A 16475-nucleotide genomic window follows, 5' to 3' on the forward strand; every position below is an offset into this window, starting at 1 on the left:
CAATGTTTGCCACAAGTTAGTCCATAGAATTAAAATATTTGCTATTAGATAGCTAAAATATTGTGAGACCAGTCTATAGGGTAGTCTATAGCAAAAGGTATCCATAAGCTTATAGACTACCCATAAGAAATAAAAAATATTACTTTTTCTCACTCCTTCCTCTCTCTTTCTTGATTTTACACAGGATTGTAAAGAGAGAATTTTTTATCTCATAAATGGAGAATTTTTTATCTCATATGGGATCCATCTTATGGACTACTTGTTAGCTGAAACATTATGGAAACAACAATAGCTATAGTTCACTGACACAAAAGCTATCCATATGGACAACTTAGCCCATATACATGTGGTTGCTCTAATTACGAACCCATAAAAAAGGCTAGCGGGCATGGGCATCATCCGCATCAGCACCGTGCATGCAGCACCCATAACATTCCAACCCATCAACAGCCCAAGACCTCAAGTTCTCAACTATTTACATGCTGGACGAAGAGGCACACCAAGTGAAGATAAGGAATTGATCTCCGAGGAGATAGCCACTTAGTAGCAATTGATTATTGACTTTCTTGTCTTCGTTCTAGTAAAAACCCTATACTACTGACGCATTACTTCCTCCTCTTTTTCTTTTATTTTAAGTGAAATCCGTTCGTTGGTCGTTTTTCTTTTGCATTCTCATCTTGGTTCATGGACTCTTAAAGTGATTGTCTGATTCTTCAACTTTACAAAATAGTTCATTCTAGATCCAATCATGGACCTAAATTAATACCTTGATTGAACCACTTGGAAAAATAGAGAATCCAGATAATTATTTTGAAAGTTTATGAACCTAAATGAAAATATAAAAAAATAGAGCCCCGTGGTGCATTTTACTCCCATTATATTTGATGTTGGTTAGCTCAATTTTACTGTGGTTCCAAAAAAAGGCTGGTTATTGCTTGGTAAAAAAATGTTGAATTGATTTTGTTTTTCTTTAAACTGAATCCTAGTGTTATTTGTCACAGATGCTAGTGTTTCAAAGAGATTATTAGTTACTTCATTTTTTCCTTTTGTTTAAGGAAAAAGTCATGATATAGATTTGGTACATTTCACATGAAGAAATTGCTGGTCCTTGTCGTTAGGCGTTGGCAATTTGAACCATGTAGCTGACCATTAATGTTAAGTTTCTCATTACTCTAGACAGTAATTTTATGAAGGTCGAGGCGCTTCCCAGCATCTTCCCTTCCCAAACGAGAAAAACAAGAGACAAGAGAGTGCGAGCCCACCACCTCTCCTTCTCTCTCCTGTTTCTCTCTCTACGCTCCTCGTCGCGTGCCCACGTCTCCCACGCCTGCCTCTGCCGTCTCCCTCCCCCTCCAGATCCGGTCCGCCCCGCCGCCGCCGATGTCCGAAGATCCCGCGGGATCCCGCCGCTGGCGGTGCGACCTCGGCGGCGACGAGCGCTGGCTCTCGGGGGCCGCCGGCGACGACCACTTCGACCGCCTCCCCGACGCGCTCCTCCTCGTCATCTTCAACCGCATCGGCGACGTCAAGGCGCTCGGCCGCTGCTCCCTCGTCTCCCGCCGCTTCCACGAGCTCGTGCCCCTCGTCGACTCCGTCCTCGTCCGCGTCGACTGCGTCATCCCGGACGAGCCCCCCTCCTCCTCGTCCTCCCCGTCGGCGCCATCCTCTCCTACGGCGTCCGTGCGCGCCCGCGGGGTCTTCTCACAGATCGCGCGCATCGTGCTCGGCGGCATCGTGAAGCCCATCCAGGCGCTCGGTCAGATCCTCTCCCCCGCCAACTCCGCCTCCGGCTTTCCGGCATCCTCCGCTTCCTCGCCATCGTCGTCGTCCTCCTCCTCGCCACTGCCTCCTGGGGACGTGTCCCACCACTCGCCCTCGGAGGTGCTCCGCTCCTTCAAGGAGCTCCGCCACCTTCGCATCGAGCTCCCGGCGGGCGAGCTCGGCATGGACGACGGCGTGATGCTTAAGTGGAAGGCTGACTTCGGGTCCACACTGGGCAGCTGCGTCATCCTTGGAGCATCCTCGGCTTCGGCCTCGCCCTCCTCTGCTGGCTCAGCTAGCGCGAGCACTGCTCCCACTGTTGACAATGACCGCACCGAGCCTGATGAATGTGACGATTCAGGAAGCATCCCTGAGTCGTTCTACACAAACGGGGGGTTTAAGCTGCGGGTGGTTTGGACAATCAGCTCATTGATTGCGGCTGCCGCGAGGCATTACTTGCTGCAGCCGATCATTGCTGATCACCGGATGCTCGAGAGCTTGGACCTGACAGATGCTGATGGCCAGGGAGTGCTCACCATGGACAAGTGCCAACTGCAGGAGCTGAGGGTGAGGCCGGTATCAACATCTAGGGGCTCACACCGGACGCTCATGCCAGAGCTTAGCATGTGGCTGTGGTACGCACCATGTATTGAGCTGCCTGGGGGGTTGGTGCTGAATGGTGCAACGCTGGTGGCCATCAAACCAAGTGAGGAAGGAACAGGGGACACAGTTTGGAACGGGGCTGCTGGTGCAGCCTGGGTGTTGGATGCATTCGAGGAGCCATATAGGACAGCGGTGAGGATGCTTCTCAAGCAGAGGACCTACAGCCTTGAGATGAATTCATTCTAATCTATGGGGAGATGGCATTTTGGAAGCTTCAGATATGAGAGGTACACAATAGTTATCTGATTTTTGTTTGTAATTTCTGTTTGGTAGATCAAGTTTGAGTTCTCTTGCATAATTGTGAAATACTGAAATGATACAACCAGGTCACCTCGACACATTTTTGTTAACAGCATGAATCAAAATATCTTGGTTGAATTTGTGTGCCTATTTAACTTTAGCTTGTGTTGCATCTTAGAAGTACCCAAAATTCTGTTTTAGACTTTTAGTTCATTCCGGCGGAACAAGTTTTGGGCAGTCAGGATCAGTATTAGGTGGAAACCTGTGTCCTTTTTTTTGCCGAGCTGCGCACCCTGCACCCATGTTGATTCCAAGTGCTATTTGGTGTGTCCTAAAATTTTTTCCCACACATCAGCTGCTGTATGGCGGACTGAAGCTTATTGTAAAGGCCATATAGCAAAACAAAAGCACAGAAGACAGAAGGACCTGGGCTGCAAAACTAAAAAACATGACTAGCTAGTTTGCACAAATCATCTAAACACTGGCTCCTTATGACAGTTTTTATTGCTTCGTTGGTAGCTTTGTGCTAATACAGTAATACCCTGCTTATTGACCTAAAAAAAACTAGACCATAGGAGAAGACCCCTTATGCCTTTGAAATAAGGTGCCAGGCTTCGAACCCGGGTCGGACGGGAGAGTCCCGGAGCTCCCTGCTCATTGACCTTGCCATATCCAAATGCTGTGAGTGCGTGTATTTGCTGTGATCTTACCAGAGTTACCGCAAATCAACCTTGTTTAGCCAACAGGGATCTTTGCCTTTCTTGGTGATTTGATTTTGTTCCATATTTATTTTTTCAGAGTATAGATTACTACAACTTCATGTTGGTTACTTGTATTAGTCTGCTCCTGGTTCTGCCACTGTACTGGCTACGACTGCTAAGTATAGTATTCTGCTTGCTCATTTTACACAACCGACATGTCTTGATTGGTTATTGCTATGCAATGGCACTTCATCATTCTGAGTCCTCTTTTGAAAGTCTTCCAAGCTTTGAGGATGCACCATTATACCTCATCCCAACAGAATCATAGCAAACTCTTGGATGCCTTAGCCAGTAGTTCAGAAGTAACTAATGGTAGATTACTCTATAATTGACAATGATTCTTTTTTTCCTTTTGGTATAAGAGTAGCCTTGTGTTCATCGAGAAGCAAACAGGTGTAGCGGAGTAAGTTTAATTACTTCCCCAAATCCATTGATAGTTGCTACAGAAGCATGTGGCTGTGTTTGGATTGGGCTGTCACACTCGCTTGGCTAATCTGTGGAATTCAGCTGTGTTTACACATACACATGATTATAACTGATAAGAGATGCTTCAAGGATTACCATACCATTACTGGTTTCAAATTTATCCAGTTAACAGGGAAAATATTAAGGACACTTGAAGCTTGTGAAATTCAAATCAGCTGGAAAGGATATAGTGTTTCCATGTCTTTCCATCATGTGGATCTTCAGTAGGGTCCGGTTGTCCCATTAGTCGACACAATTTTGTTGTAATTAAGTGCTTAACTACTTTCTGGAGATTTTCCTGATCAATTTGAGAAACCCTTTGCCACATGACTTAGTTCTCATTGCACGCTGCATGTCACTCACCAAACTTCATTAGATTTTCTCTGAGACCTTCTGTTTTGTGTCATAGTGATAGGAAATTTTCTTTGCAATGTAAGAGAAAGGTTAGGAAGGGCCCACCTGAATTTAGGGTTAATCAGTTACTTCATGGGTAGAAGGGCGGGCCTGGTGCAAGCGGTAGTCTTACCGCCTGTGACCGTAAGGTCCCGGGTTCGAGTCGCGGTCTCCTCGCATTGCACAGGCGAGGGTAAGGCTTGCCACTGACACCCTTCCCTAGACGCCGCACAGAGCGGGAGCTCTCCGCACTGGGTACGCCCAATTACTTCATGGGTCCTAGCAAACTTTGGAGCCCTCCTGAGTATTTTCCCAAGTTGATCTTATGGTTTTATGTTTAAATTTTATTAAGTTTACTTCATTTATTGTTCATTGCCATGTTAACTCGCAAACATATGCATGGCATAAGCCAAACAAAAGCAAGAATGGATGTATGCTATGCTTCTATTTTGCCTATTGGATTTAGTAGGTCAACAATTGTTCCAACAACGTAAGTAGTCATTATATTTGACGTGGAGTTTTTAGCAAGCAGTATTCAAGTCCGGAAGCCCTTAACCCCCCAGTGAAATTAACACTTCTGGCCTGCTACTTAAATCTTCTTATTTTCTTTTGCCAGGATGTTATAACTACTGATGTGGAGAAGGTTCTGGATGCCTTTTATGCACCAATCTGCGCCTACTTTGGATGTGCCAAGTATGTGCTATTGTGTGCCTTTTCTTGTTGAGCATCTGTCAGCAAGAACATGGATGAAATCAAACAGAAACTGTGTTAATTTATGATGTTGGAGTTGAAAGGCAAAGCCATAGTTGAGTTGACGGTGTTCTCTGAGATCAGATGTGGCATAGATAGTTTTTTTTTTCTATATATGTATCCACCTCAAGGTACTAACCTTATGTAATTTCTACTTTTGGATTGTGGCATTGCATTGTGCTACTTGTTTGCAGAATAGCATCCAATGTGCTCTGTATATCAATGTGTGTCAAGAGTGGACTCGTAGATTTGGCGTGAGCGAAAGCTATAAAATTGTTGCTGGTACTTCAAACGGGTTTGGAAATGTTGTATCCTTCTACCGTGAATCTGGAAATGTTGTAGCCCTATATCATGTGCCTATAAGTCCTCCAGTATGTTTTTTTTTTTTCAAACCGGAGGCATCACCCATTTCCATTAAGATTCAACGGAAATACAGAGTTTTGTAGACTGTTTCAGACAAAAGGGAAAAAGGCATGCCAGACTTAGCAGACTTACGACGCTAGCCTTAACGTCCCCAGCTCATAGAGCAGTGCATGCCAAAAGACGATACAGTGATAATCAGACCAACAGGCCAGGCTCAACACAAAGCCGGCAAATCTTACAGAAACAGCCAGAAGAAAGGTCCCAGAAACTGAAATTGTCATGGGGTTTGTCCTCCAGGAGCAGTCCTCCAGTATGTTATGTGGACAGGGTCGAGAATGCTGCATCAATTTTAGCGTTGTTATCAGAAAGTGAAGTTCAGATTAGGTTCAGACTTCAGTTGCGCACACAAATGAATGTATGGATCATGGATGATGAACGTGGAGAAATAAGCATCTTTCCTACAGCTAGGTAATAGTTGGATGATGGAGATTCATGTGGAGAAATGAGAAGCGGTAATGGCTAGAGAGATTCATGTGGGGAAACGAGCTAGAATCGATTCATATTGATCCACGCCACAGGCCGGTTGATCAGCAATTCAGCACCTTAGAAACTCGCTACCTTTGCTCGTTCAGGATTTTTTTAAAGAAATGGTGGTCTGACGCCCTACTCACTGGCTCTGATTTTTTTCCCCAAAGCTTTTCTTGCGCAGCTTGTTTTAAATCTGAAATATTGCGTGGCGTGGTGCTTGGTATATCGTGTAGCGAACTTCTCCATGGTAGTACGATCATAGGGAATGGTCAGGTATTTGGGTTTTTGAAACACCGACCCACCCCACTCCAACCTGAAATTCCGTGTTGTTTTCAGTACGCAATCTGGGCAACTCCATGAATCGTTAACGTCAATGCTGGCTTCGCGACGAACAATGCGACACCTTGACACCTTACTGTCTAAAGGCTGAAATGAACTACTCCTGAATGGACAGATCAACAGGAAATGAAACCAGCAAGGGAGAATCGGCAGATGAGTCCGCCACTCATGAGCACACACGTCATTCATCTCCGAGCTCCCTGTTGTGCACGACAGCACGAGCACAAGTGGAAGAATGCCGGCTTGGAGACGCGGTTTCGAAGCTACCTGATTCAGTGTCTGAATCCTTAATGCACCTTGGAGACAGAGGAAGTGAAGGATGAACATGTGTGAGACGCGGTTTCGAGGCTACCTGATCAGTGTCTGAATCCTGAACACACATTGGGGCCGGATGAAATGAAAGATGGACATGTGTTGCAAGATACAGGCAGTATTGGACGAAGTGAAAGATGAACAGTGTTGGACGAAGTGAAAGATGAACATGTGTTGCGAAATGCGAGCAGTGTTGGTTGGGTGTATGGAGGTGAATGGGATGGACCATCCTGGATGGAAAGAGCCGAAGAGGATGGCATACTGGTTGAGAAGAGGATGGACAGGACAAATCTGGGGTGAGATGCTATAGGTTGATTGTTTGGTTACCTGACGATTCATAATTTTTGGGTGAGATGGTACAGGTTGATTATTTGGTTACCTGACGATACATGATTTTTGTTTAGATGGCTGTATGGTATGGTATGAGTTGGTACAATGATTTTTGTTTAGATGGCTGTATGGTATGGTATGAGTTGGTACAAATCATGTTTGGTTGGTTATATAGGTCCATTCACACATTTGGGGAAAAATTGTTGTTTGAAAACAATAACAATCGATAATGAAGAATAAATGTAAGCAAGGCAATTCACCACTGATCTACATTATGTTATATTAAAAGGTCCCTGCTATAATCACATTCCATACTGCCATACAACAAAAGAGTACTCTGTAGGCTATCCAGGTTGTTCCATACAGACTAGAGTCACACTACCACCCTCCATACTACCAAACCATCACATCGCACAAAGTTTTTTTTTCCATCCCTAGTGATTAGACCAAAATACCACCACATCATCAGAGTACTTATATTAGTCCGGACCTTTGATTCTTGATGTACCTAGCCACCCATATAACTTTGCTAGAAAGTTGAGGCAGTGCATAAAATGCCCTTGCAAGTGGAGGATTCTCACACAGATAAGCATAGTAGTGCTCAAGACGTGCCTCCTCAAACCCTGGGATGCTCTTTAGCTCTTCATACAACCCCTTTGGAACAGGAAGGTCAGGTTGTTCAGAAAGCTTTTTTATAGACGAAGCAAGTTCGCCAAGGGTCCGACTCATTATCACAACCAAGTCATCATCAGTATATATCCTCTGCTTCTTTGATGGTGGCTGTTTAGTACCTGAGGACTCTGCACCATTGTTGCCTGAGTTTGTTCCGTCATCAACACCAATTTGTTCACTTGGCTCACTAGACGTGGGTTTTGGTGCATTATCTGTTCCAGTCACAGTTGGTGCATTATCTGTTCCAGTCACAGTTGGTGCATTATCTGTTTCAGTCACAATTGGTGCCTTATCTGTTTCAGTCACAATTGGTGCATTATCTGTTTCAGTCACTTCAACACCAAGTGGCTCATTTGATCCTTTAGCATATGCACTGGTTTCAGCCACAGTTGGTGCACTATATGTTTCAGTCACTTCAACACCAAGTGGCTCATTTGACCCTTTAGCATATGCAGCGGCTGCCAAATTTTTGCCACATATGGTGGCCATCTCATGATATTGCTCAATCGGAATGTTCAAGTAGTTGGCATCTTCACGGTGGTCCTACAAGTCAAAACCCATATCATGGTAGGAATAATATGTGCTGCACCTAAAATTGCAACAATCAAACTATAAGAAGATACTGATTACTTGCCTTAATATGATTATTGTAATGCTCTGCATCAAGACTGATTATGCAATTATGTTCATCCCAAACAGCTCCATTCAAGTTCTTCAGCTTCTCAATCTTTGCATAAATCCTTTTCCACTTCCTAAGATGGTTACCAACTTGTCCACCGGTGTGCTGGACACCCAGCTTCTCATACAAAGCTCTAGCACAACTGTTAAGATGAGCTTGCTTGAAGCCACTCGTGGTTTTAGTTCCACTCGCAACTAGGTCAGCCAAATATTTGAGTACAAAACTAGACATTGCGTTGGACCAATAGACCTGTCCAGCTCCACCCTTGCCTGCCATGTTGTCCCCATGTTGCTCTAGGTCCATCTCCTGTGAAGTTGTAAAAAATGACAATGAGCACCAAGATAAATTGTTACAAAGACTCAATAGGAAAAAAATGCAGGGATGCAGTAAATAAGAGAAAAGCACACACATTAATTAATACAAAAAGCCCAAGGTCCGATTATTGCAATGGCAATACTGAAGATTTGTTCACAACATCAGTAGTACATCGCATTAAGAAAACAAGCAGGACAAGGTCCATGTCGTTACTAGTTCACTATTACATAAAGCACTACATATTAGTATTTCGTTGTCACGGTGATTTTAACGATCTGCCCACATTCTCTCAGCAATCATTTGTCTCTTTTCTATCATTAACCTATGGTTATTTGCTTTTTCTCGTGCTGTCCTCCGTGGCTTTGGTGTCCAATTATCCTCTGGTATATGCTCTTGTATCTGTCCCATCAATTGCTCCAATACAATCCTATATGGTCAATATATTACAAAACTTTGTAATATATTACAAAATTCGACAATTTGGATTGCCATACCTTAAAATATGGATCTCATCTTGGGTCCCCTGCAATTTTGGACGGGATATCCAAAAAAGGTGGCCAAATAAGCTCATTGCTTAGTTCCCCAATGGCATGTAGGACTAGGTTGAAATATATGCTATCTGTCTCACCTGACCAAATGAATAGTCCAAACTAGCTTATTTCTTCGGTTGTGTCCGACTGTATTCAAGAACATGGCTACTTATTCCTCAATATTACATGGATAGCGTCATGGAACAAAGAGCGTTCAGGTAAAACTTGACAAAACTGAAAGAAAGGACATCTCTTAAGCCTTGTCATTTTGGTGCAGGTTGTATTATCCTTGCAAATTCTTGTGTTTATATAGTCAATCCTATTATTATTCCTTTCCTCCCAATTCTTGTGTTTAGATAGTCAATCCTATTATCGTTGCTTTCCTCAAATGGATCATTAAGTAATACGATACCTTTGTCTTCTCAACCTAGACCGAAAAAACAAAACCACCATTCAAGCAGCTAAAAAGTAGCAGCGCTGATGAGTATAATTTTTTCCCCATCTAATCTACCTGTCCTCCATCTACAATGTCCAAGGGATGCAAACACTATATAAGTTTTGGTTTTAAAAAAAGAGAATATAATCCTCTATTAACAAGGACTGGAAGACATCCGCACTGATGCAACACATGAGAAATCAGGGAAAAGAATCCGGAATCTGTAATCCAACAAATCAGCATATGTTAACTTCGGAATGAATCCCCTAGGAGAACTTGAGGTTGAAAAAACGCAAACCCCTTGGTTCTCTGATTCATCATCCAATTGCAATCAGGCAGCACACAACGTAACCATACCAACAAGAGAGAGGGGTGACGGGGAGGGGTCGGTCAATCACCTGCGGAGGCGTCGCCATGAGCGAACGGCCAGGCGCCGGCAGCAGCAGTCCTTGCGGTTCCGATGGGTGGGTTCCCGCGGGAGGGAGAGCCGAGTCGCCGAGAAAGAGAGGAGGAGAGGGGTGGGAGGCGAGCGAGATGCTCCGTCCCGGACGGCGTCGTTCGGTGAGGATTTCTCCGCACGGGATGATGCGGCATCTAGAGAGAATGTTCGATGCATGTATGCTTCGGTCCCAGCTCAGGAACCACGAGCTGCAGTGCGATTCCGGTAGGAGACTTTTGCCTACAGGCCATTATAAAAGTTTCTAATTTCTTCTCTGTCACAGAAATTTTGACAGTCTCTCCTCAGTTTCTCGCGTAAAGTTTTCTGGTCCTGTGTGCCACTTCCGTGAGGTCAGAGCATGACGGCCGGTAACGGAGGGATACGATGACCGTTTTGCCCCTATATCCACTTAAGTCCCACGAATCACAGTCTGCCATTCCTCATCTCTTCCTCATTTCTCGTCTCTCTCTCGAGCTCCTCTCTCTCAAAACCCTAGCCGAAGGAACCAAGGTGGCGGCGAGAAGAGGCGGCGGTGATCAAGCACACGTGAGGAGGGGGTCTCATGGGGTAGGGATCAAGAGGTTGACCCACTGGATCCAAAGCCGCGTGCAGCAGGGGCCTTGGTTGAGGGTGACCATGAGATCCAACCAAGGCGGTGACCAAGCAGATCTGCATACGTGAGGAGGGGGTTTCATGGGGTAGGGATCAAGAGGTTGACCCACTGGATCCAAGGCCGCGTGCAGCAGGGGCCTTGGTTGAGGGTGACCGCGAGATCTAGGGAGTCGCCATGGTGGAGCCGGAGGTGCGCCCGACGTGGCTTTCAGAAGGGTAAGCTATTGTCTTCTTCTCTTGTTGTCCTCCATTGTCACGCACTTAGCCTAATTGTAGGTGCTTAGTTTGTTGCCGTAGATCTGCCTTAATCGATGGGTGTTCGTATGTAGGATGGACCCCAAAACGAGCTACAGATTAGAAATAAGGATCGTTGCGATAAATTCTCGGTGCCTGTCGGGTAACATAAAAAGGGGTCCCCTAAGCAAGAACCGAAAAAATCGCTTAGACCTTGTAAAAATCGAAGCCAAGAGATAACTACCGGTAAACCCCCACCTTATCCGAGGCTCGGCTGGACCACTCGGCCCACCTCGGACAAGTATCCCGACTCACCCGAAGCGGGCTCGGCCTAAAATGGAACCACAAGGCCTCGGACGAGGTCTCGATTCTCCGCCTCACCCGAGGCCCCGCACGTAAGGCCTCAGACGAGGTATCGATTCTCCGCCTCGCTCGAGGCCCCGCACGTAAGGCCTCGGATGAGGTATCGATTCTTCGCCTCACCAGAGGCCCCGCACGTAAGGCCTCGGACGAGGTATCGATTCTCTAACTCGCTCGAGGCCGGCTCGGCATCAACCCTGTCGCCTCCACCTCGCCCGAGGCCCCGCACCATGAGGCCTTGGACGAGGACGTCACATCCAACCAACGCGCCCAATCACTCCCGCGACGTCAGTCGAACGATGGCTCAATACAGTGGAATGGCCGACGAGATGGGAGCCACATCGATGCCATACCGCCCGGGAAAGGACGAGGCAGGGGTTACCGGCCACTGTGCTCAACACTATGCCCATGACTGACGCCCGTGTTGCACTGTGCTGCCTAACCCCACCTGCTCTGAGGACAGCGCGGCGTGGAGAGTCAAGTCCGGGTCCCTATAGCCTCGGAATCAGCGTATAAGACCAACTGCTCCCTCCGAGCCTCGGCTACCCGCTTTCGCAACCCCATATTCTCGGGTCTCGCGCCCGTCGAGCCCCCCCCCCCCCCCCCGCAATAGTATAGCCTCTGCACCAACTGGGCCTCGGCTCTCTACGTTGTCAACATACAGCGATCGGCACGTCGTCCATAGTATGTGCCATGCCCTGTGTCAAGCCATCACAGGAGCTCCCACGTCGCATAGGATCAGGGCGTGACCGGCGCGTCGCTCCAGTGCACCGAGGACAAGACTGCTCCATCGACCATGCCGCCACAGTGACAAGCTACAGGGCTCGGACATGCCGTCTCTGCTCACAAAACGCCACATAGCAAACCCATGTACCGCACCCGTGCCTCCCTTCGACTATAAAAGGGAGTGACCGGGACCGTTTCTAAGCAAGGAGACTCAGATAGACACACACGCGCAAGCAACGCGTAACACTCTATAATATGCACACTCCCTCACTACAAGAGATCAACATTTCAAGCAACCCACGTCGCTCCACGCAGAGACCTGGGACTAGCTCCCTCTCTCGCCCAGCTTGTAAACCCCTACTACAAGCACCTCGGTGCAAGGAATACAAGATTGCTCTCTCAGACTGGACGTAGGGCACCTATTGCCTGAACCAGTATAAACCTTGTGTCTCTTTGCATCACCATCCAGGATTAGAGGCATGCAGTACACTTTCACTAGCCGATTGAGGGCCCGCCGGTCCAAAACACCGACAGTTGGCGCGCCAGGTAGGGGGGCTACTGCGTGTCAGCTTAGTCATCCCAACAAGTTCCGGATGGCAGACCCCATGCGACCACTGCATCTCGACACGGTGATCTGGTTCGGGAGCCTAGAGTTCATATCCCTAGGATGTGAGTATGATATGGTACTCCTCACACCCAGAGCTCCACCGACCGACGATGACACCACGCACCAGCAGCCCAGGCGCAGGCGGCACCCGGGCCATCGCTCTTGTCATGCTCGCCAGGCACGATGCGGGTGGGACCACCCTAACATCGCATGAGCTCAGGGCAACGCACCGCGCTCCGCCGGTATCAAATGCTCGGCTGTTGGTACAGAGTCCCTGGTTAGGGACCTGTCTAGCTTAAGCCTGGGCAAGGGAAAGACGCCGGTGGCGCGCAGTGACGCCCCCTCATCAAGCTCTACCCCGCCACGTCCTGAGGAGTCGACTCCAGCGGAGTGAAGCCCGGTGATGGCATCATCCCCATACCCCTTCAGGTTGAGCAATGTCGTCGCCGCCTATGCTTCCGCTCACGCGGAGCCCTCAGGACGCCACCAACATTTTGCCCTCGACCTCATCGCCACAACCTCAACTCACACCCACACTAACTCCTCGAAGGAGGACAAGGCATGGGCCAGAGCGGACTTCTCTGGGCTTCGCGACCCTAAAGCCATGCGCTGCTTCATGGCCGCAAGCGACTACTGCTTCGGCTACTCTGACTCTGACGACGAGGGCACTTACGATCCCACTCGTGAGTGCTTCAACGTCGAGCTCGGGATGCCGAGCACGGGCGATGAGGACGAAGGGGCAGACGATGCCACACCTTCACGTGTCGAGCCCCCGGCGGTGTGGAACGAGAACCCCGCCCACGAGGAACTTCGATGCCTAGACCTGGAACAGCTCTATGAGCTTCAGGCCAAGGTCGAACAAGACTGACTCCTTCTGCGGTAGCTCCGAGACACTCTTGAGCATGAGCAGCGGGGTCACGGTGATGGCAGAGCAGCCCGACAGAGGGCTTACGACGTCAACCGCCGCATCAATAATGACGAAGGTGCGAACAACCCCCTATCTTCAATCGCGCTAGCCAGAACGTCGTGGCAGTAGCGATACTTCTCCGGACAATGCCTGAGCCCTCTACCTTGGAGGGGCGATGGGTCCACGCTAGGCTCCGAGACCGTCGCGATACAGCAGGCCGAAAGTTCCACCTCTCGACGGTGCGGGGGCGCCTCGGAACTACCTGTGGTATTGCCTTAGTAGGATGGAGAGGCCTTGGTTTGCCTTGAGCCTGCTCGGGCACCGACGGCCAACAAAGCCCCCTCAGTGCACGATCGCCTTGGCGATCGACGTGAGGCACAAGGCAACCACGATGTGGTCAGCAGGCGACGGCGCCACAACAACGAGGGGCCCGCCTGAGGCTACCACCCGCACCGAGGTGGTCACTACGACAATGGGGAGGACCGCAGTCCTTCTCCTAGGCCACCTGGCCCTCGAGTCTTTAGCAAGGCCATCCGCGGCGCCCACTTCCCAGCCCGGTTTTGGCAACCGGTCAACCTCTCAAAGTACAGCGGCGAGACCAACCCTGAGCTATGGCTGGCCGATTACCGCCTAGCTTGTCAGCTAGGCGACATGAATGATGACCTGCTCATCATCCACAACCTCCCGTTGTTCCTGTTAGACTCGGTGCGAGCTTGGCGAGGCCATCCTCCCCACTGACTTGGAGTACGGTTCCTCGAGGCTACAGGCCTATAATGAGCAGAGCAACCACACTGCCCGCGAGGACACCCTCGACCAACTCGAGGAAGCTCAAGACGTTGCGCTGCTACACTCGGCCAAGTATTAGCAAGCCCTACGATGCTATCAAGCCCGATGCATTCAAAGCCGAGACCTGAAGGTGGGCGACCTGGTGCTAAGACTGAGGCAGAGCAATAAGGGCCACCACAAGCTGACCCCGCCATGGGAAGGGCCATACATCGTGGCCCAAGTGCTAAAGCCCGGGACCTACAAGCTAGCCAACAAGAAGGGCGAAATCCTCACCAATGCTTGGAACATAGAACAGCTACGTCGCTTCTACCCTTAAATTTTTAAGCATTGTATACATTGTTTCTCGAAATACAATAAAGAAATATTCTTTAGTTGTTCTAATTTTTCGAGAACTCCCCCCCCCCCGAGCCCATCGATGGGGGATCGGCATTACGAGAACGCTATAAGGGAGACTCGGCTCTGCCTCTGCAGAGGTGCCCACCATGGGGCTCGAACAAGACTCGACTCTGCCTCTGCAGAACCGAGCCTCCCTTGGGGGCTAGAAGGGGGGGCCTAAGTCCCAGGCACCATTTTTAGTTGTTTTTCAAAAAAAATTATATGCCAAACTCTCTAGCATACTCTGACAAATCGATTGTAAAAAACCTAAGGACCGAAAGTCTGTCTCAGGGCCAAAAGGTCGGCCGAGCCGTGAGACGGCCTACACCTCTGGGCTACGGCAACTCCCTCACCACCTTTTGCCCTGAGGGGCAGCTTAGGCTTCGAGGAAGTTTTTTGCAAGTGATATGTTCAGAGACGAGACAGAGGGTAGAGGCTCGGAAATACAATAAAAACGATTAAAAAGCTATACGCATAAGTACTTTAAAAAGGCCTCGATGGCCACAAGCATTATGGTACAATAATATAAATCCTAATCTATTTACATGACCCCTTTGGCCCAGGTCAGAACTCAGGGTCGCCAGCGTCGGCGGTCGGCGTAGGAGGAACCACCTCCTCTTCGAATAGCTTGGCCAGCGCCATGCCAGGGGCCTTAGCCACCTCCACCAGCTTCATTACCTCTTCCTCGGCCTTCTCGTCATCCTCAGCCATGACGTAACCATCGCTGATGGCCTCGAGGTCGATGCTGGTGTAGTGCAAGGAGACGACGGCCAGGGCGCGCTTGATGCTCGTATGCAGCACCCCCAGAGCCGCTCATGGACTCGGCCGCTCAACGCGATCAAGCGACTCTTGAGGGAGCTGCCCGACTCAACCCCCCCCCAACCTCCAAGGCCTCGCAGGCGACACAGGCGGCGCTCTGTAGTGCGTCGTGCTCTTGAATCTTGGCCTCGAGCACCACCTGCACTGTGACGGAGGCCTCGGTAGCCCGGGTGACCTCCTTCTCTAACCCTACGCCAAGACAGGTGGGATGGGGTTAAGCACGAAACGAAACAAAGCGGAACAGGGGCGCAAGCCCATGGGACTCACCCTCAGCTTTCTCCCTCTAGTTTTTGACCTCAACCTAAGAGGCCTCGGTCGCCCTAGAAGCCTCCCTCTCTAGCTCTGCGTAACATCGGGGAGTTAGGGGTCAAACGCAAGAAAAACAAATAAAACAAGGGGCACGACTCAATAGGACTCATCCTCGGCCTTTTCCTTTCAGGCTAAGGCCTCGACCCGGGAGGCCTCGGCCACCTTGAGGGCCTCCGCCAGGGCACCTTTCATCAGTAGGTGCACGCCCTGCTCCACCCCTAGCTAGCCGGCGATGGCCTTGGTAGAGACCTCCACTTATTCGGCCCGGGACCTGAAGGTGTCCCGCTCGCCGGCCACGTGGGTCAACTCCTCCTCTAGCTCCTTGATCCGTGCCGCCAAAGGGGCGGCCTGCTCCTAAGCCATGGTCACCTCGGCCTTCATATCAACACAGCGAAGGCGGAGGTCCTCCACCTCTGTGCTCTGCACCGATAGAAGCTCATTAGCGTTGGTGAGCAGGTTTCTGCTGCCGGAGCTGGTCCCAGACGTCCCTCTCCCGTCGAAGGAACATCGACTTCCCGAGGGACCGGGCCTCGAGCTCCTAGATAGGCAGAACAGACGTCAAGCACTGCAAGAAAACTTAGGAAAAAGACAACATAGCACAAGAAAAGAAGGTGCGTACCTAGGCAACGCCGGGCAGGTCGTCAGCCATGACGGACAGCGCTGTCCACAGCGACTGCTCCGCCAGACGGCGGAATTGCTCGAAGGAGTCCCAGCGCCCCCCTCAGCCACGTCCTCGAGGGCAAACAGAGGATCCCCCTCAGGGT

General features: G+C 49.3%; 2 protein-coding genes across 2 annotated transcripts; one reads left to right on the forward strand and one right to left on the reverse strand.

Annotated features, from left to right (window-relative positions):
* The first annotated feature begins 1227 nt into the window (after positions 1-1227).
* On the forward strand, positions 1228-5266 carry LOC136511595 (F-box protein At5g46170-like). The gene is made up of 2 exons (XM_066505637.1): positions 1228-2651; positions 4900-5266. Exon 1 carries the CDS (start codon positions 1381-1383, stop codon positions 2608-2610), a length of 1230 nt encoding a protein of 409 aa, XP_066361734.1. The 5' UTR covers positions 1228-1380; the 3' UTR covers positions 2611-2651; positions 4900-5266.
* Positions 5267-6920: 1654 nt separating this feature from the next.
* LOC136511594 (uncharacterized) lies at positions 6921-10137 on the reverse strand. Its single transcript, XM_066505636.1, has 3 exons — positions 9936-10137; positions 8212-8562; positions 6921-8120 (listed from the first exon to the last, which is right to left on the reverse strand). The coding sequence occupies exons 1-3, from the start codon at positions 9951-9953 to the stop codon at positions 7380-7382; spliced, it is 1110 nt and encodes a 369-aa protein (XP_066361733.1). The 5' UTR covers positions 9954-10137; the 3' UTR covers positions 6921-7379.
* Positions 10138-16475: the final 6338 nt, after the last annotated feature.

Source organism: Miscanthus floridulus, chromosome 16, assembly GCF_019320115.1.
Source record: "Miscanthus floridulus cultivar M001 chromosome 16, ASM1932011v1, whole genome shotgun sequence".
Taxonomy (NCBI): Eukaryota; Viridiplantae; Streptophyta; class Magnoliopsida; order Poales; family Poaceae; genus Miscanthus; species Miscanthus floridulus.